Source organism: Miniopterus natalensis, chromosome 8 (genome assembly GCF_054644295.1).
Source record: "Miniopterus natalensis isolate mMinNat1 chromosome 8, mMinNat1.hap1, whole genome shotgun sequence".
Lineage (NCBI taxonomy): Eukaryota > Metazoa > Chordata > Mammalia > Chiroptera > Miniopteridae > Miniopterus > Miniopterus natalensis.
The window spans coordinates 36563806-36584138 of record NC_142088.1 but is presented as its reverse complement, the minus strand read 5'-3'; the positions used below and the strand labels follow the sequence as shown (position 1 = coordinate 36584138).

Genomic DNA, 20333 nt, shown 5'->3' with positions numbered 1-20333 from the left:
GACATCAAAGAAATGCAGCCTGCAGAAGAGTAATTCTATGTGAAGACAAAGTTAAAAATGGATTCTTCTCTTGAATATCTTGCTTCTAATTCTTTACTATCTTATTAGTATAAAATAATAGAATGATAAAACACTAGAAAGAAAAGTTCAGCTTTTTATAAGTGTTTCTTTTTGTTAGTTGTGGCGATCCTGTGCCATACTTTAAAACTGAATACTGAATTTAGGCCTAAGTAGTTTGGTGTAATTTAGAATATTTAATAGGTTTAGTATATTTTACTACATAATTTGATCATGAAAAGGACAGTTACGGTCATTGTTATTAGTTTAGAATATTATCAATTTAGTTGTTTCTATTTAGTACATTTCAAAATATAGCGAACACTCACAAAATTTCTGTCCCCTTGTAAAAACGGTAAAAAATTATAACCTTAATTTTTAATGCCACTACAAACACATTTTGATAAGTAAGGAATCTAATGAAGAGAAAACCAAGGGACAGAGACATTTTGCAAGCTTTCAAGTCTATTTTTTGTGTACTTGAAGCTGATACAACGGCTGAAAAATACTGTACCGCTTTTGAGAACGACTTCTTCCTTGGGTTGAGGTTTAGGCTCTGGAAGTAATTTGCGAACTTTCTTTTCAACTCCAGGCACTTAAAAGAATATGATTTAAAATGTTGAAGTGAATGCATACAAAAACTGAATTTCAACAATAGGAATGCCTCTTTCAGAACCAGTTAACTGTACACAGCGCATAAGCAGTAATTTTTGCCACATGTAAATATCACAGAACTTAAAGCAAATAATACACTTCAAGTTATATCCTCTGCAAACATCTAAATAATCCAGTGATAAAATTCAACTGCATTAACTATAGGCAAATACATTCGACATAAATGAATGCACAGAAGATGCTGTCTTGTATTAACTTTATAAATCTTCTGTCTATTGACAGCATCTTTGTCTCAGTCTGCCATTATTGGTGGCCCAAATCCACGTCGGTATCTCCCCGACCACTGGTCACTTTAAAATGATACTGGCAGGTGTTAGTGTCACTATTCAGTCTTCCCCACTTAAGAGAAGAAAGCCACGGGATCTGGTTTATGACCTTGGTGTTGGGAGAGGGTCATTATCTCATTTTCTTAACTGAAGAGAAGTATCCTTTCTTAAGGTCTCCTTTTTGAAATAATACTAACTTAAAATTATGGCCCTATAGAACTTGAAAGCTGGTGTTGAGGCTTATTTTTAATGAATAAGAAAATGTTCTTGAATTTAGACTAAACGGGACCCAAGGAATTCTAAATTAATTCCCTCTTGTGTCTTTAGTGAATATCAGGCACGGTATATGCTGATATTATGTAGAGTAGCCTCCGGATACTACTAAAGCCCTTATGAATTTGAATGGAAAAAAAAAGAAACACTTGATGACCAGTGAACCATCTTCCCTCTCTATTGATGTCAATTAAAATTTAATTTAAAACATTATTTATTTGTATCATGTAATGTTGCATTTGTTGACTCCTATGCGATCTGAATTTCTTAGACATTTCTATAAAATTTCCTACTTGGTGCTTTAAACAAGACATTTATAATTCATTAACTAGTTGTTGTTTTTTTAATGTGATAAAGATAGCCTTGCCTAACTTACTTCAAAATTTAAACATACAAAAGGCAAATACATATTTCATTTTTAATATTTTTTTCCTGTCAACTATTTTAAGTAGATTTCACAAATGTTCATTTTTATCCATTATAAATTGTGCTGGCCTTCAACACTAATTTAGAGTTACCAATATTCTTATTGTGTAACTATTTTCATTGATCAAAGTTGGAGAAACCACCATGCATCTCATTAACATAAGTTGGGATGGCATAATATCCTTTACATACATAATGGACATAGTGAAAATATACCAGTGCATTTGTTTTTCTGTATTATTTAATTTTTAAGATCTGACATTTGAGACTCAGCTGCAGAACACACTATCATAGCTATTATTTTTAAAGATATGCTATTTCATGTCATTTTAATGTTTATGAGTTGCTTTGTAATAATCCTTTACTAGCTAGTATTCATAGCAACATTATTTTGTAATACTCATTTTATTTTATTTTTTAAATATGTGCTTATTAATGAAAAATCTCATGAAAAAGCTTACTTTGACCAAATTGTTTCAAAAGAAAATTCTACTAAACTTACAAAATCAGAACAACTTATTGCCATATAGATAGTTCCAGGGCAGAGAAAAATGAAAGAAAACTTTGTTTTTGTGAAATAATTATGTGGTTTTTTTAACTGAAAAAAAAAAAAAAAAAACATCATTGGGGTGATATTGGTTAATAAAATTATATAGGTTTCAGGTGTTACAATTCTATAATACATCATTTACATATTGTATTGTATGTTCACCACCCCAAGTGAAGTCTCCTTCCATCACCATTTATGCCCCCAGACCATCTTCTACCTCCCTCCACCCTACAATCTTCATTTGATAAGTCAGGAAATGCATATTCAGATTGGTGATTTTCCAAAGTTCAAGAGTGAATCAAGACATTCAATTTCTGGGTCCGGGTGTGTTGGTTACTTAAATAGAAAATTGCTCCCCACTATACTTACTAGAAAAATTAAGAACTGTGTTTTAAATAGATGCTTTCTAGACTTTTATGATTCACTTCTTTTTCTTGAGGGTTTAAGTTTAGATAGGGAAAAATATGCTCAAAGAGAAATTTTGAAAAATGATGCGCAGTGATATAAAATTCCTTTAAAATGTGATATCCGTACACCTGAAAAATGTCTTGGAGTCATAGAGAAGAAAGTGACAGAAAGGCCGTGAGAAAATGCCTATGAATCATCTTAATACATAGAAGGAAGAAACAACTTATTTTTAGTGCTTATAACACTCCCAAAATACTGTTGTTCCTGTGAAATTCCAAAGCTTTCCATTACTAGCTTTAAGATGTACTCCAATATGAATTTCAGCTAACCACCAACACTTTATAGGTAATTGCAGTAATTGCAAGAAGACATATGAAGATGAGACAAAGAAAAGCGATATCTATCAATATAATGCATGAAATTGAAGAGAGACAAAGGAAGCAACACTCATGAGCCAGGACCATAAAAAGTACAAAAATACAAGAAATGAATGAGACTACTGTGATTATTTTTAAAATGTTGAAAAGAGAACATTCTAGAAGGCACAAAGAGCAAGGGGTCAGATGAAGGGACATTGCACATGAATGCATTTTCCAGACTGAAATACCTTTCACAGGTTTAAGCTCCACTTTTTCTGGAACCTCGGGTTTTTCAGGAACTTTCTTCGAAACAGCTTTAAAGAAGATGATCTTGCTTTTAGTATTTGAATATTTAGACTAGACTAAAGCAAGTTATTAAACACCTGCTCCAAGAATCAAAACCAAGCTTTGGTTATAACCAAAAAGCATTAAGAACAGCCAAGAACAGCCACCACAGAGCATACAAGAAGCATTCAAACCTTGAAAACAGATTGCAGTTTTACTCCAAAGTGGAGAGTAAATGAAAGTCTGGCTGAGAAGGCAGATGATTTTGTGGGATTTTTTTTTTTCCCCCCAGAAAAAAGAAAATTGTCTTTGAGTACAAATCTTACATTAAGAGAAATGTATTTAAGTATGTGTGTTCTCATGGAGTATCAGTATCAATCAACACATGGGCAGCTTTTTAAGAAGTGCCCACTTTTTCTATGTCTGACTTAAAATGCTGGAAGTTCCCCCTACTGTCCAGGAGGGTTGTAAAGGACAAGAATCACTAGAAGTAAAGTCTTACTCTGGAAGATTCTGGCTTTGTACATGTGTATGGAGAAAGTGTTCATCTAAGATTATATGTAGATAATTTAAATTGGGAAATCTCATGATACCACAAATAAGACAACATTTTATTAAAATAAAAAGAAGAATATGCTTTTGCCAGTTTATTTCAGCTTTCAAAGATCATATTTTAAAGATGTCATTAAAAAGTAAGTAATGTTGCATCAATTCAAAGAAAAGTTTAAATGCAAAAAGAATGAAGGGAAATTTAACAATGGGAGGAGATACTGGATATCAAATGTATTCACAATCACTCTGACTATGCTGAGGATGACCAGAGAACACAATTTGGCTTTTATTAAGTTGCAAAAGAAAAAAAAGTGGTGCAGCAGTGACAGTTTCACTTATATGCTTTTCTTTCTTGGTATATGAGCAAATATCAGCTACTGGATGCTGTAACTATATTACTTATAGTATACTCGAAAACACATGACATTCCTTAGGAACAAAGTTTTGGCCTTTGTATAAATTTGTTACTCCAATTTTAAAAACATCTTGCAAACTTTTCTTATACTTTTCACATGCATAAGATCCCAAAGATATGCATAGCAATCAGGCTTTAAAATCAGAAAACCATTTCTCCACACTCTGCATAAAAAAGTTAGTTGGACAGATGTCCAGGATGAAGCTGCCAAAAATGCACTTTCTGAAATTTGGAGCAGCGGGCATGACCTGACAAGGCACCTGTCACAGCACAAAGCACAGGTCTCTATGCAGTTCCCACAGCTTGATCATGTCTGAAAGCACACACTTGTAAAAGTTCTTGCAAACACCACTTCAGGCGACTGGGTAGCAGGTTAATAAGACTTTGGAAGTGGCATTTTGTACCTTTAAGTTGGAATGCTTTCTCCTTCACATCTTCCTTAGGTGGAGCAGGTGCAGGAGCTGGGGGCTTTGGTTTGAATTTTGGTTTCTCAATAACCTTCTTTTCAGGTTCTGGTTCAGGTTCTTAAAAAAGTATTTCAGGAGCATTAGTATATGTATATATTAATTAGTATGTGGATATATAGTATATTCTTTAGAAATGTAAACATATATATATATATATATATATATATATATATATATATACACACACATATATATGAAATAAGTGTCCAACATAAAACATAAAACAGTGTCCAACATAAAACATAAAAATATCACCATGGTACACAGATGATGAGAAATACAGCAAGGACATGAATAAAAACAACAAAGGAAGCATCCATGTAAGCCACACTGACATGAGATATAAATAGTACAAATTACATGGCTGTATAAGAATCAGATGCACATTTAAAACAGTAAATCTTACGTACAGATGTGGAGACCTACTACTATACACATAGAACAACATAAAATATATATATAAAGATGAAGATATGATGATGAAGATTTAAGTCCAATTAATTGAATACCTTGAACTGGTATTTCTTCTGGCTGTGGTTCAGGTTCAGGTTCTTCAGGCGCAATATACTGTTCAATTTCTCGTTCTTTAAAGAATGTTGACAAAGGATGTGAGATTGTAATGTAAAGTGCTTCACAAAGACCCATACAGATTTCACATAGATGTAAAGATTACACTCACAAAGATGAAAATATACAATTCATACAAAGTCACTTATACAGAAAAAAAGAGACAAGATTTCTATTTTCTTATGCCTGAACTTTCTATTAACCGTTTTCAATGTAAGTTGATGGCAAATAAGAGGGGAGGAGGGTGGGGGGACTGGGTGAAAGAAGGTGAAGGGATTAGCCAAAGAACATGTATGCATAACCCTTAGACACAGACAGCAGTGTGGTGATGGCCAGAGGGAAGGGGGGTGGGGATGGGTGGAGGTGGGCAAAGGGGAGGGGCAAGGGGTGTGGACATCTGTAACAGCATCAACAATAAAAATAAAGTGAAAAAAACATTAAGCAAAACCTAAGGCAATCTAAATAAAGCATGGACTTTTAGTTAATAATAATATATTAATATAGGTTCATTAATTATAACAATTGTACCATACTAATATAAGATGTTAATAATAGGAGAAATGGAGTGTGGGAATATATGAGAATATTTGTTCTAAAAATGAAGTTTATTTTTAAACATAAAAAATAAAATTATATATTGGGCTACCATTTGAGGAGCCAATACAACTAATTCTTCCAGTTTTGGCTCAGTAAACTGTATCTTTTGGGAATTTATAATTACCACCAAGAAAAATCAAATTAATGACTCAAATTCTGCTTCAAAAGAAGTATAAGTATTTGAAAAAGAAACATTTGTTGGAATGCTTTTGCATAGAATGTCAAGGAGAAATTTTACCCTATAAGTACTTTTGTATTTTTAACAGGAGGTTTTAAGAGATTAAAGAATTTGTATTAATATATATACCTTCAATAGGGGGAGTCACTTTTCTACCAATTGTTATGAACGCTTTTTCTTCATATATTACTTCCTCAGGAGACTCTTCAACTTAAAAAAACACAGTATTTTACTTTAGACTGCATTCAGAATAGAATACTGAAACTGCTAAACTGCAACATATCAACTTTGTTACACTCTATAATATATTCTTCAAATGACCCCAAGATATCAATAACTTCACTACTTAAGACAGACAACAGATAAATACATTATGCCCATCTACAACCAAAGCAAGACGATAAAGACAACTGCCATCTTTCCAAGATTTATAGAGAAGCCATGTACCTTGGACAGGTGGAGCTTCTGGCTCTTCAGGGAAAGAAATGGACACTTTCTTTTCTGGGATGACTTCCTTGGACACTTCAGGCACTTTAAAGATATTGATTATGTTTACTATTAAGAATTTAGAAGAATTTGCAAGATTCTGCAAAGAGCAGACAAAGAATCCAGGGGGAAGAACTTCATCTTACAAGGCTTCATGGGGAAAATCGTTTTGGAGCATGGCATACTTTTCGAGATCCTAATTTTATAAGTCAGTCTTCTCAGCCTTCTTTGTTTGCTTTTTTTCTTCTGTGTACCCTTACATGTAGGTGTCCTCCACTGGTCTAACTTTGATGCTTTTAAAAATTGGCTCACATTCTTTGAACAATTACTCCTGCACTCTCAACTCTGATTTCTGTGTGGATGAATTCTAGATCTACATCTCTAGTCACTATCTCTTTCAAATGCACATTCCCAAACTTCCATACCTGAATAGTGAAAAATATATCCATTATCTTCTTTCTAATATCAGTTTAGGGACCCAATGAACCATCCTCATGGCCATCTAACTTTGACGCTTACAATCATTTTGGGCTCCATTTCCCTTATTGCTTTGATAATAGACACCAACTCAATCTCCACCTCCCTCAAATTCAATGTGCTTTTTCCATTTCTACCACTATTGATCTTGTCCAACTTTTAATGACCTTAAATAACTGCAGTGGCTGTTTACTGCTATCACCGTCTTCCAATAGCTTGAACTGACTCCAGCTATCTTTCTGAAGCCCAGCTCCTATTAATTTATACATCTGCTTCAAAACCTTTGAAGCTTCTTATTGCTTGCAGAATAAAGTATACACCTTATGCTGACATTCAAAGAACTCCAAAATATGATGTGACCCTCACCTTTATATCCATCGTTATCTTTCAAGATATCTGACAACCAGTCCATATTCAAATTACACACACTTATTTGACAGTCCTTGAACTTCCTAGACTCTTCTACCTCAGTGCCTCCCTTTGCCTAGAATACCATTTTCTCAATTGCTACATGTAAAAATCCATCAACACTTAAAATTATACTTTTCGCACACAGTCTTCCCTGATGCCCTACCTGAAATCTATCTTTCCTTGCTCTGTAGCCACTTATTCTCACTCTGTAGGTGTGCTCACTTCCTGTCTTATATTAGAGTTGTGCTGTACTTTCTTCTCATCAGATTTAAATTGCTTGAAGACAGGATCAGGTCTTATATTTTCTAATACAGTGTCTTGTTCATGGTAAAAATTTAACAAAATATGCTGAACTGAGTTGTTCTACATGTTGAGTAGAATAGGAGCTCCTTTTCTACCACATGTAACCATATCACGGCACAGCTGAATCTCACTTTTTTTTTCTGTTGCTGCTTATCTGTGGCATTTTCTCTCTTCACCCTCATTATTTTCTTCTTTTTACTATGAAATGTGATTTTGCATAAACTTATACTATTATTTTTCCCCTGAGAACCATTATTAAAAAGCTCAGATAGTGTTCAGAGAAATATTTTTCTTCATACTAGGTACCTTTTTCTGGAAGGACTTCTCGTTTTTTGGTAACAGGCACAGGTTCTTTCTTTACTGGAACAAGTTTCTTGGGCACCTCAGGCACTTTGAAGATATTAGTTTTATTTTTAAAAGAGTATTTAAAGACATTTAAAAGTGTTAAGAATAAAGAATCTATAATTAATGAAGCAGCATTAAATTAATGAAAACAAAATAAGGACATTTTTGTCCCAAGTTATGCGATAATGAGGCCATTTTATTGGATTCCAATTTAAGATACTAGAATACTATTTTAAAAATTATGATGTCAATGATGACAGGAATACCTTTACCTTCTGGTGTTTCTGGCTTCTTAACAGTTGGGACTTTCTTCGGTGGGACGACTTTCTTTGCCAACACAGGTACTTTAAAGATATTAGTAGCATTTAATAATATAACATTGCAAGCTGCAAGGTATACACAGTAATGTGACAAGTCTGTTCAACACTATAACACATGGGTAACAGTTATACACATAATACAATACAACACAACACAGGGTAAGGAAAGGGTCAACTTTCAGACAGCACACAAAAATGAAGTAAATATTGACTTATTTTACGGTTAGTACCTTTGGCAGGTGGAGCTTCTGGTTTTTTGATGATAGGAACTTTTTTCTCTGGAACAATCTTCTTGGGCTCTTCAGGCACTTGAAAGACAGGAATTTCTTTTAGAGTCAGATGATTATAGTGAAAACTTTAATACTAATGAATGAATATTAAAATCACATCTTTTTCTTTGTTATGCACATTGTAAAATTCTGTAGGACCAAAGTTTCATGTGCAAATGATGTTTGTTCTTGCCAATGAAGTCAACTTTCAAGTAAGGAGATACAAGACTGACATTTTACCTTAAAGAAGATATATAATGACATAAAAATCAAATGATGCATTTTCCCATACAGTGGATCCTGCCTTGTACCTGCCGGTGGTGGGGCTTTTGGTTCCTCTTCTTCCACAACAGGAACTGGCACTTCCTCTTCAGGAGCAATTTCCTCGGGTTCTTCATATACTTTAAAGATACAGTCAATTTTAATTCAGTGTGTGAAGCGATGTTCTAAAATACACAAAACACTGAACACAATAACTAGTAATCTTGATTTCTTCCCTTGTTTCAACTAACACCTCTTATTTTTATAAGGGTGAAATCTATGTTATTTTCAGTGACTTCTGTTTCTGTTGATTTGAATGCTTGGAAAGCCTTTTGATGTTCAGTCTCTTTCATAGTCACTAGTTCTCTGTCCTGTGTACATTAGAGAGCTTTGTTTAATATGGGTTACAATGCCCTACGTAGATGCCTCTGACTGATAACTCAAAATAGGATTTGAGGTTGAAGCCAATTAAGAATGGTGAAGTAAGACAAATAATTAAAGGACAGAGAATGACAAAAAGATATTAAATTTAAAAAAAAAAAAAAGAGGAACAAGGCTTAAATTAGAAATAGCACAAGTGGCAAGCTCATTTATGGTCTTACATGTACCTTCTGGAGGAGGAGACTCCACTTTCTTGGGAACAGGAACGACTGGTTTCTCTTCTACGACAGGTTTCTCAGGCACTTCTGGCACTTTAAAGATATTTGTTAGTTTTACTTTTGGGTAGTCAAAAGGACATGAAATTTATACCACATCTAGTTCACATGTAGCTCCAATAACATAAGGACAGATCCAAGAACAAAATTCACAATAAGGTCAATGATCTGTTCTTGGAACTACACAGAAGGAAGGAAAATGTGGCCTATAAATATTAACAAAACCACATTAGTAAACTCTTCCAATGCTTATAATAGATTTGTTAGTTTTTTAAAAAATATCAATGACGTTATTTAAAAAATTTAAACCCTAACCATTCAGAATATGTGATTTGTAGTTGTGACATAAGAGATTTGACAAACAAAAGGGGTTTCCCAAAACAAGTGACTTCTGAGACCAAGACAGAGCACTTTCTGCAGAACCTCATAAGAAACATGTACCTTTAGCTGGTGGGACTTCTGGCATTTTGGGAACAGTTACTCTCTTTTCTGGAACGACTTCTTTGGGAACTTCAGGCACTTAAAAGATATTAGTATTTTAACATTATGAAGAATAGCTAGTAAACATTTACCACATTTACAAGAACAGAACATTTTTTAAGAGTTGGAGGCTGGATCCACCTCCATTAGAAAGTGGGCCGCTGCATGTACCTTTGGCAGGCGGGACTTGCGGTTTCTTGAGAACCACTGGGGGCACTTTCTTTTCAGGAACAACTTCCTTAGGCACTTTGGGCACTTTAAAAGATATTAGTAGTTTTTAGCTCATAGTTTCAGTGACATATGGAAATCATTAAGTAGAGAAGTAAGACATAACATTTTAAAGACAGACACTTTTCTGTAGGAAGTTAGTGGCTGTGGAATATACCTTTCATGGGTGGTGGTTCAGGTTTTTTGGCAGCAACAGCAGGTGGTTTCTTTTCTGGGACAGGTTTCTTAGGTGGCATTGTCACTAAAGATTTTAGAATTTATGTTTTAGAGTAAGTGAAGACGAGTAAGAAACAAGACAAAAGCTCATAATGCCCAGAATATTCCAGGCAAGAAGGGTGAAGTATTGGCTCAGGCAACCTAGCAGCTGGCCCAGTACCTTTTGGAGGAGCTACGGGCTCCGGCTCTTCCACAACTTCAGCTGGCGGTTCTTCAGAGACAATTTCTTCAGGCTCCTCATGCACTTTAAAGACATAAGCTCATCTTAACACCAGAATTGACTAACGTATATGAAATATTTTGCAAAAAGATGTTTATAACATCAAGAAGAGAGTTTTTCTTTTTAAAAAACACTAATTTGGATAATTTCATTATTACCTTCAGGGGGAGGACTTTCTGATTTGGGAGGAATAGCTTCAGGCACCTTCTTTTCGGGGACAGCTGCTTTTGGCACCTCGGGTACTTTAAAGATATTAGTATTTTGATGATTAGACAGAGTAAAGACAAATGGACAATATCAAACACAGAGACAGGAGGGTGACTACCTTTGGCTGGTGGAACTTCTGGCTTTTTAGGAGGAGCCAAAGGTACTTTCTTTTCAGGGACAACTTCTTTGGGAGCCTCCGGCACTTAAAAGATATTAGTAAAATTACAGTCAAGAGTTATGAGGCCACTGGAACAAAATATTTTCAAGAGTGGAAGAGATATCTTTTTAAGCCTAAGACCAGTGACAAATACCTTTAAGAGGTGCGACTTCTGGCTTTTTGGGAGGCACCATAGGGACTTTCTTTTCAGGGACAACTTCTTTGGGAGCTTCTGGCACTTAAAAGATATTAGTAAAATTACATTTAGTAGTTATGAGAACACTGGAACAAAATAATTTCAAGAGTAGCAGAGTTTATCTTCTTAATCTAAGGTGAGCAATAAGTGCCTGTAACAGGTGGGACTTCTGGCTTTTTAGGAGGTACCACTGGTGCTTTCTTTTCAGGGACAACTTCTTTAGGAGCCTCTGGCACTTAAAAGATATTAGTAAAATTACATTTAGTAGTTATGAGACTGCTAGAATAAAATATTTTCAGGAGCAGATGAGTTATGTCTTCTTAAACCTAAGATCCATGACAAATACCTTTAACAGGTACAGCTTCTGGCTTTTTAGGAGGTGCCACAGACACTTTCTTTTCAGGGACAACTTCTTTGGGAGCCTCTGGCACTTAAAAGATATTAGTAAAATTACAATCAAGAGTTATGAGATGACTGGAACAAAATATTTTCAAGAGCAGGAGAGTTATGTCTATTTAAGCCTAAGATTAGTGACAAATACCTTTAACAGGTACAACTTCTGGCTTTTTAGGTGGTGCCACAGGCACTTTCTTTTCTGGGACAACTTCTTTGGGAGCTTCTGGCACTTAAAAGATATTAGTAAAATTACATTTAGTAGTTATGAGAACACTGGAACAAAATAATTTCAAGAGTAGCAGAGCTTATCTTCTTAATCTAAGATGAGCAATAAGTACCTGTAACAGGTGGGACTTCTGGCTTTTTAGGAGGCACCACTGGTGCTTTCTTTTCAGGGACAACTTCTTTGGGAGCCTCAGGCACTTAAAAGATATTAGTAAATTCACATTTAGTAATTATGAGACCACTGGAAGAAAATATTTTCAAGATTGGAACAGTTATATCCTCTTAAGTCTAAAGTGAGGAATAAGTACCTTTAACAGGTGGGGCTTCTGGCAAGTTTGGAGGCACAACTGGTGCCTTCTTTTCAGGGACAATTTCTTGAGGAACTTCAGGCACTTAAAAGATATTAGTAGTTTTACACTTAGGTTAATGATATCAATGGACTAAAAACACTGCCAAGAGTAAAGAGGTATATTTTTTTTCTGTAGACTAAGGATGTAAAAAATACCTGAAACTGGTGGGGCTTCTGGTTTTTTGGGTAGTACCCTGGGAATTTTCTTTTCTGGGACAACTTCTTGAGGAACTTCAGGCACTTGAAAGATATTAGTAGTTTTACACATAAGTTAATGAAGAACAATGGACTAAAACTGTTTTCAGTAGCAGAAGAGATAATTCTTTGGCAGAATGAGGTGAGGGCTATCGCGTACCTGTGACGGGTGGAACTTCTGTTTTTTTGGGTGGTGCCTTGAGAACTTTCTTTTCTGGGACAACTTCTCGGGTAGCTTCAGGCACTTGAAAGATATTAGTAGTTTTACACTTAAGTTAGTGACGAGCAATGGGCTAAAACTATTCTCAAGAATGGAAGAGATATTTCTTCTGCAAAATGAGGTCAGGGCTAACATATACCTGTGACAGGTGGGGCTTCCGGTTTTTTGAACGGTGTCTTGGGAATTATCTTTTCTGGGACAACTTCTTGAGCAGCTTCAGGCACTTGAAAGATATTAGTATTTTTTAGAATTTATGAATAGTGAGAGTGTATACCACAATAATTGTGAAGAGGACAAGGCAATATTTTTCCCTCTGAACAGAGCAGTGGGAATAAATACCTTTAGCAGGTGGGGTTTCTGGTTTTTTGGGCACAGCCACAGACACTTTCTTTTCAGGTACAACTTCTTTAGGAGCTCCAAGAACTTTGAAGATATTAGTATGTTTTAGTTAGAAACTATAAATAGGGGATATTAACAACAAATTTGCCCAATCAATACAATTTACGAGACTGGAGGACACTTCTACACATGCTCTCAGAACCTCCCCCAGAAAAGGTTGACCAACAACACAGAAGGATAAATACCTTTAGCAGGTGGAGCTTCTGGTTTTTTAGGAGGAGCCACGGTCACTTTCTTTTCAGGGATGGCTTCCTTTGGCGGCAGCACCTCAGGCACTTAAAAGATATTGGTAATTTGTGTTTAGAAAAAGTGACAATAATTGATGACTATACCATGTAATCATACCCCAAGATATTTTGGAAAACTTCTATGTGTTTTCCTTTTAGGATTATATTACCTTTATGTAGTGGGACTTGTATATATAATTTTCTAGCTAAAATAGTAGTTATTTTTCTTTCCGTAATATATGTAGCTTTGACATTACCTTCAGGGGGAGGACTTTCTGGTTTGGGAGGAATAGCTTCAGGCACCTTCTTTTCGGGGACAGCTGCTTTTGGCACCTCGGGTACTTTAAAGATATTAGTATTTTGATGATTAGACAGAGTAAAGACAAACGGACAATATCAAACACGGAGACAGGAGGGTGACTACCTTTGGCTGGTGGAACTTCTGGCTTTTTAGGAGGAGCCAAAGGTACTTTCTTTTCAGGGACAACTTCTTTGGGAGCCTCCGGCACTTAAAAGATATTAGTAAAATTACAATCAGGAGTTATGAGACCACTGGAACAAAATATTTTCAAGAGTGGAAGAGTTACGTCTTTTTAAGCCTAAGACCTGTGACAAATACCTTTAAGAGGTGCGGCTTCTGGCTTTTTGGGAGGCACCATAGGGACTTTCTTTTCAGGGACAACTTCTTTGGGAGCTTCTGGCACTTAAAAGATATTAGTAAAATTATAATAAGGAATTATGAGATCACTGGAATAAAATATTTTCAGGAGCAGATAAGTCATATATTCTTAAATCTAAATCCATGACAAATACCTGTAACAGATGGGACTTCTGGCTTTTTAGGAGGCACCACTGGTGCTTTCTTTTCAGGGACAACTTCTTTAGGAGCCTCTGGCACTTAAAAGATATTAGTAAAATTACATTTAGTAGTTATGAGATCACTGGAACAAAATATTTTCAAGAGCAGATGAGTTATGTCTTCTTAAACCTAAGATCCATGACAGATACCTTTAACAGTTGAGATGTCTGGCTTTTTAGGAGGCAACACAGGCAGTTTCTTTTCTGGGACAACCTCTTTGGGAGCTTCAGACACTTTGAAGATATTAGTAAATTTACATTTAAGTCACAACAATTAACACAGACAGAAATGACATTTGCACATCAAAAGAACTTCCCAGGCTAGCAAGGGGGTTCTTTCCATTGCACTCCCTGCCCCACCCTGAAGGGAGGTCAGGAATGTACCTTTGACCAGTACAACTTCAGGCTTTTGGGGAGGATGCACTTTCTTTTCTGGGACAACTTCTTTGGGAGCCTCAGGCACTTTAAAAATATTAATATTTTTACACTTAGGAGTTACAGGAATCAGTACAAGCAGGAAACACATTTACACAGGAAAATATATTTTTCCAAATCTCTAAGTTTCCAGCGACATATACCTTCATCACGAGGGTCTTCGGGCTTTTTATGAGGAGCCACATGTGTTTTCTTTTCAGGAAGAATTTCTTGAGGTGCTTCGGGCGCTTTAAGAGATTAGTATTTTAACATTTAGTGCTACGAAGATCAGTAGGTAGAGGCAAGTATTTTCAAGACTACAAGAGCTATTTCTTCTAAGGCTTGAGGGCAAGATAACTTGTACCTTTAACTGATGGAGGTTCTCTTTTTTTGGAAGGAACTCTCTTTGCAGGAACATCTTCTTGAGAAGCTTCAGTCACTTTAAAGATATTAGTATTTGACATTTAAGAGTTAAAATGATTATTAAAAACAGTAACCACAATAAGTTAGCAAACATAGTTTTCTAGAAGTGTCTTCTCTCCTCTCTATTCTCTGCTTGCCCCACCAACCAAGCCTAATGAGTTAGGATTCTTGAGAGGATGATTCACCCTCTCCAGCACCTAGCAGACTTTCCACAACACTGTAGACCCTCCCTTACTATTTGTTGAATGAATACTTTTAGCTGGTGGTTTTTCTGTTTTGATAAACACAGCCATGAATATTTCCTTTTGAGAGGGTACTTTAAAGAGATTAGTATGTTTAGGGGTTATGGAGAACAGAGGACACATAATTTCTTCTTCAGTATCTGCGCAGAAATGACATATACCTTCCACAGGCAGAGGTTCTGGCTCTGTAGGAACATCCTCAGATACTTGCATATCAGGAGCAACTTCTTTCATAGCTTCTGGTGCTTTAAAGATATTAGTGTCATACTTAGAGATTAGTGGATCAGTGGAGACATTAGTCACATTAACCGAATCAGAGAGATTTTTATGGCTACTAGGGTGCTTTCTTCAAGAGCTGGATAAGGTATAAAGAAATCAGGTCTTATTTTTCTTCACTTATTATTCCCCAGTTCACTAGCTCCATGTACATAATAGGTGTTTATTAAACAAATGAAGGAAGGAATGATAGAAGGAATTATACCTTTAGTGGAAGGTGTTTCAGTTTCAGGGGAAGCAGCCATGGGTGTTTCCTTAACAGGGACAACTGCTTGAGGTGGTTCAGGCACTTTAAAGACATTAATTCATTGTACTTCAGAGTAATGAAGAGCAATGAAGAGTTTTAGTCATAACTCCACCTACAGGAATGCCCTGACTAGGAGACCTCTCTGCTCCTCGAATTGGATTCTTTGGTAATAGTATGAATATTTGATTATCAGGAGCTGTTTTCTTGGTCACCTCAGGCACTATCAATATTCGTAATTTTATTTCTTGGAATGGTTGATGTATAGAAAATTAAATAGAAAATTAGCTTCAAGTAAATTAATTTTTTAAATAATTAACAATGTACCTTTAACTATTAGTTTAAGGAGAACAAAACAGCTCCTTTCTTATCCGGATGGGCTTCATTGTACCCTCATCTTAGGCACTTTTAAAAAGTGTTTGTTTTTCAAGTATAAGCAGAGAGAACAACCCAAAGATTCTAGACTGAAAAGCAATGTGAAAGTGTTTAGTCTTTAAATAACAGAAATTGTTATTCTAGATGTTAAAAATTTTCTCATCTTTTGATTTACCTAAAAATGTTCAAAACGGAAAAATGTAGATTCAGTAAAAAGAAAAAACAATGGGAGGAGCTACTAAGTATTCAGGGCAGATTTCCAACTTTAATTGCTTTGGTTTTAGAAGACTCTCAGCTAGAGATGAAATAACAGAACAGCTCCACATTAAATTTAATATTTTTTTCTGTAAGTAATGTTTTTTTGAAAATATTTCTATAATATTTAAATCTTATGGGAAGTAAACTATTTCAAATTTATATGCTTGTTTTTGGTAGTAAGCTTATTTTAATAGAAAAAACAATTCCAATAAGCAGTTATATTATAGTCTGGAATTTCAACCTCATGGAGAGTTGAATTACTGACTTATAGTCTATAGCCAAACACCTCTGTCATTTGATGACACTAATTTCCTCATTAAAGCAGGTGTGTTGAGCCAATTCAATCTAATTTTGGGGATATATATGTTATAATTGGTCTGTGTAGATCTTTTTTTTTTTTTTTTTAGCTATTCTGATTTTAATTTTTTATGGACATACTAATAGCTATTTCCTATTCAAGAATCTATCTGGGTTACGTCTGCACATTATATGTATACATATTTTCCCTGGAGGCCTCATAGATAAACTTTATAGCTCAACCATCTCCCATACATAAAGTTAAAATCCTCCCCCCCTCCATTTTCTCTTAAATGATTCATGGGGACATGTATATACCCAATCAAACTTCTGCTTTGGGGGAGCCACTTCTCTGAAATGACTTCTTTGGTAGCATCTGGGGCTTTCAAGATATTAGTATTTTTACATGTGCTAAGTACAACTATAATCATGAGATAAGGAAGCCGGCTTTCTTCTGGCTGGTACCTTTTGGTAATGGTGTCTTTCTTCTTCTAGCAGCAGAAGCTGGCTTCTCTGGAATGTCCTTGGAGACTTCCGTCTCTTTAAAGATATTAGTAGGTTTTAGTTGAGAAAAGGTGAAGACATGAAGACATATTAAGAAAGTTAGGTATATTAACAGAGATTATAACTTTAAAATCAAAATTTAATTTTTGTTCTAATAGTTTATCTTTGTACATTATGTGAGTGGGACTTTGTTGGTGGGGCATGTCCTAGTTCCTTGTCTTGGGTACACTAGGTGCTCTAAAGATATTAGTATTTTAACATTAGAGGTTGTGAGACTCTACACAAAACATTAAACTTATTTTGTAGACTGAAGAAGAATTTCCTTATTTAGATTTTCATGACTAAGAATTATACCTTTAGTTGGAGCATGCTCTGAAATTTGGGGAACAGCTTCAGGTAACTCTACCTCTGGAAAAACTTTTCTGGTTGTTTCACGTTCTTTAAAGATATTAGTAGATTTATACATAGAACTCAGAAAAACAGTGAATTGTATAACATGCAATTTTTGAGTCTTAAAGCCAAAGCTGTTCATCCAAGTTTGGTGTTGCTAAAATATACCTTCAGTTGCTGGTGTCTCTCTCTTTTTAGGAAAAGTCACATATATTTTATCCTCTGGAACAATTTTCTTGGGTGGTTCAGGCACTTAAAAGACATAAGTATAATTATATTTATAGATGGTGAAGTAAAAATATTGAGCTTTTTAAATGAGCCATAAATAAATATGCTTCAGCCTGGGTCATCAGTGCTATATACCTTTTGCTAGTTTGCTTTTTGTCTTTTGAGGATGAGTCACAAGTACTTTTTCTTCTGTGGTTGATTCTTCGGATACTTCATATACTTTAAAGATATTAGTAATACACAATTAGCGTCATTTCAAAGTGGATGAAGAACAGTATTAAGAAAAACATAACACATAGTCATCACTCAAATGACTAGTAGTACATAGACAAAAATTAGTGACAGTAACATATTGGCTAGGAAAAAGCTTCTTTCCCAGTTTTATGATATAAGCATTTCTTTATAAACATGATGATAAAATTGAGGAATTCACTGGCAAGGGACTATACAATTATTCTACTTTTCTGCAGACATTTACTGGTCAAATTTTCCTATTGCTCTTATTTTTTATGGATTTGTTCATAAAGAACAAGGTCAACGTTGAGTTGTACATTGAGAATTCTTCTATATTCAACCTACTGGGAGTTCATGTAAGCCTTTTTCTTTTCCAAAACCTAGTTATCTATATTTTCAAACCACATCTAATTTATTGTTTCATAGTTTAATATTAATGTGAAAATCATTTAGGAATTGAAATCAGAAAAGAAAAAGAATTCAGTATTTGGAAAATAAGGCAAATGAAGGAAATAAAGATTCCTCCAGCTTTTAGAAAGGAAGCCTAGATGAAAACAATAACCAAACTCAAGTATAGAAAGGGTATTCAAAGGAGGGAGTCAGCATGTATTTTTATCCCAGTGTAGAGTTACAGTGACAAAAAAATTGGGTTTAAGCAGGGAATTTTTTAGATTAAAACAAATGGAAGAATATCTTGATTGCTGACATTTTTACTACTCAGATTATTGAATAGTATTCTATTCAGTCTATTTTATTATTCAGATAATAAAAACTAATATTTATTATTTTATTTTACTTCTCAAATTATTTAATTAAAACTTTACATGAAAGCCAATATAAAAAATGGCTTGAGAGTTCTTTTGGGGTTCTAATGACTATGTAAATCTATGGTGATTTGAGCAGCACAGCCAAAATGTTTCCAGGGACTGTTTTGAAGAGTAAAAAAAATAATAATGGTGGTGCATTTTGATTCTATAAAATTTAATTAAAATATTATGAAGTTAGTTATTTCACAGTCTGAGAAAATAAATTGCTTCAAAGCAGAAGACATTTGTACACATAGATTAATAAAATAGGATAACAAATTCAACAAGACAAATGAATTTTCTAAACTTGGGCAATGTTATAAGTACAGGACTATTTATTTTTTAAATTGGCAAAGAAATAACTTTGAAGCTAATAGCCACTCAAATTATTTACTTTTAGCCAAATATTTTTGGTGTGTTAGGCTTTTACAAGATATTAGTGTATTTACTTTTAAAAGCTATGAAGACAAACACAAATGAAACCAAAGAGAACCACTGATTTTTCTACACTCACTGTACATCGCTGTGTCTTCAGAAAGAACTATAGTTGATTCTTCTTCTTGAATACTTTCCTTAGGCACCTCAGGGACTTAAAGATATTAGTATATTAATTGTGACATATGATAATGTAAGATATTAAGAATATAAAGAAACAAACTACACATTTAATCTTACACACATTCACGTTAAACCATGAAGAACTAAACAAAAGAGCTCCTTCATGTGGTGATTAGCATCAGTGGGTACCTTTAGCCGGTGGAACTTCAGGCTTTTTAGGAACAACTTCATGCACCTTTTCTTCTGGAACAATTTTCTTGGGTACTTCAGGCACTTTAAAGATATTTGATTGTTTTATTTTTAAGAAGGTCATAATTGGATATAAAATATCAAGACGAAAAAGGGGCTTCTAACAAGGAGCATGCCAAAAGTTCCAAAATAAGTCAACTGAACATACAGTCCATGCATCTCTCTAGATCGCCGGTGACTGAGCTCTTGATTTGTCATATTAGAAACACTCTGCCCTTTGGGGATAGTATCATTATCTATTGTAATTTGGAACATGTTTATTTGTTTTCACAGCTACTTGACAATAGCTTCCAAAATAAAATATTTTTGAAAAAGAAGTTGAGGGGTCAAAGAGGAACAACACAAACAATAAACTTTTAGGCTATGCCTTTGTTCCCAGAGAGGAGATTATGTTGTAGAACTTAAATTGAAGTTTATATCAATCAGTTATATTGTAGCCCTGAGGGGAGAATGACCTCTCTCTTCTCCATAGTAAGTGGATAAAAGAGGGCTTTATATTAGAGGTGAATTGGCAAAGGCAGGTACCTTTAGCTGGTGGAAACTTGGGCTCTTCAGGAACATGTACTTTTTCTTCCACCACAATTTTCTTGGGTGCTTCAGGTACTTTAAAGATAGTAGTAATAATTTCTTATACTTTTATTCATTGATAAAGATTTTTA

At 34.7% G+C, this 20333-nt stretch overlaps 1 protein-coding gene across 1 annotated transcript in view; it reads right to left on the bottom strand.

The window, feature by feature from the left end:
• TTN (titin) overlaps positions 1-20333 on the bottom strand; it is a 269865-nt gene that overhangs the window by 113672 nt on the left and 135860 nt on the right. The window contains exons 154-170 of the mRNA XM_087819741.1: positions 20200-20277; positions 13938-14021; positions 13743-13826; positions 13576-13659; positions 11849-11932; positions 11073-11156; positions 10906-10989; positions 10688-10771; positions 10469-10552; positions 10255-10338; positions 10045-10122; positions 9556-9639; positions 8998-9087; positions 8648-8725; positions 4671-4790; positions 3263-3328; positions 572-652 (exon numbers count right to left, since the gene is read on the bottom strand). Coding sequence (XP_087675867.1) covers positions 572-652; positions 3263-3328; positions 4671-4790; positions 8648-8725; positions 8998-9087; positions 9556-9639; positions 10045-10122; positions 10255-10338; positions 10469-10552; positions 10688-10771; positions 10906-10989; positions 11073-11156; positions 11849-11932; positions 13576-13659; positions 13743-13826; positions 13938-14021; positions 20200-20277 — 1431 coding nt within the window. The remainder of the gene's footprint in view (positions 1-571; positions 653-3262; positions 3329-4670; positions 4791-8647; positions 8726-8997; positions 9088-9555; positions 9640-10044; positions 10123-10254; positions 10339-10468; positions 10553-10687; positions 10772-10905; positions 10990-11072; positions 11157-11848; positions 11933-13575; positions 13660-13742; positions 13827-13937; positions 14022-20199; positions 20278-20333) is intronic.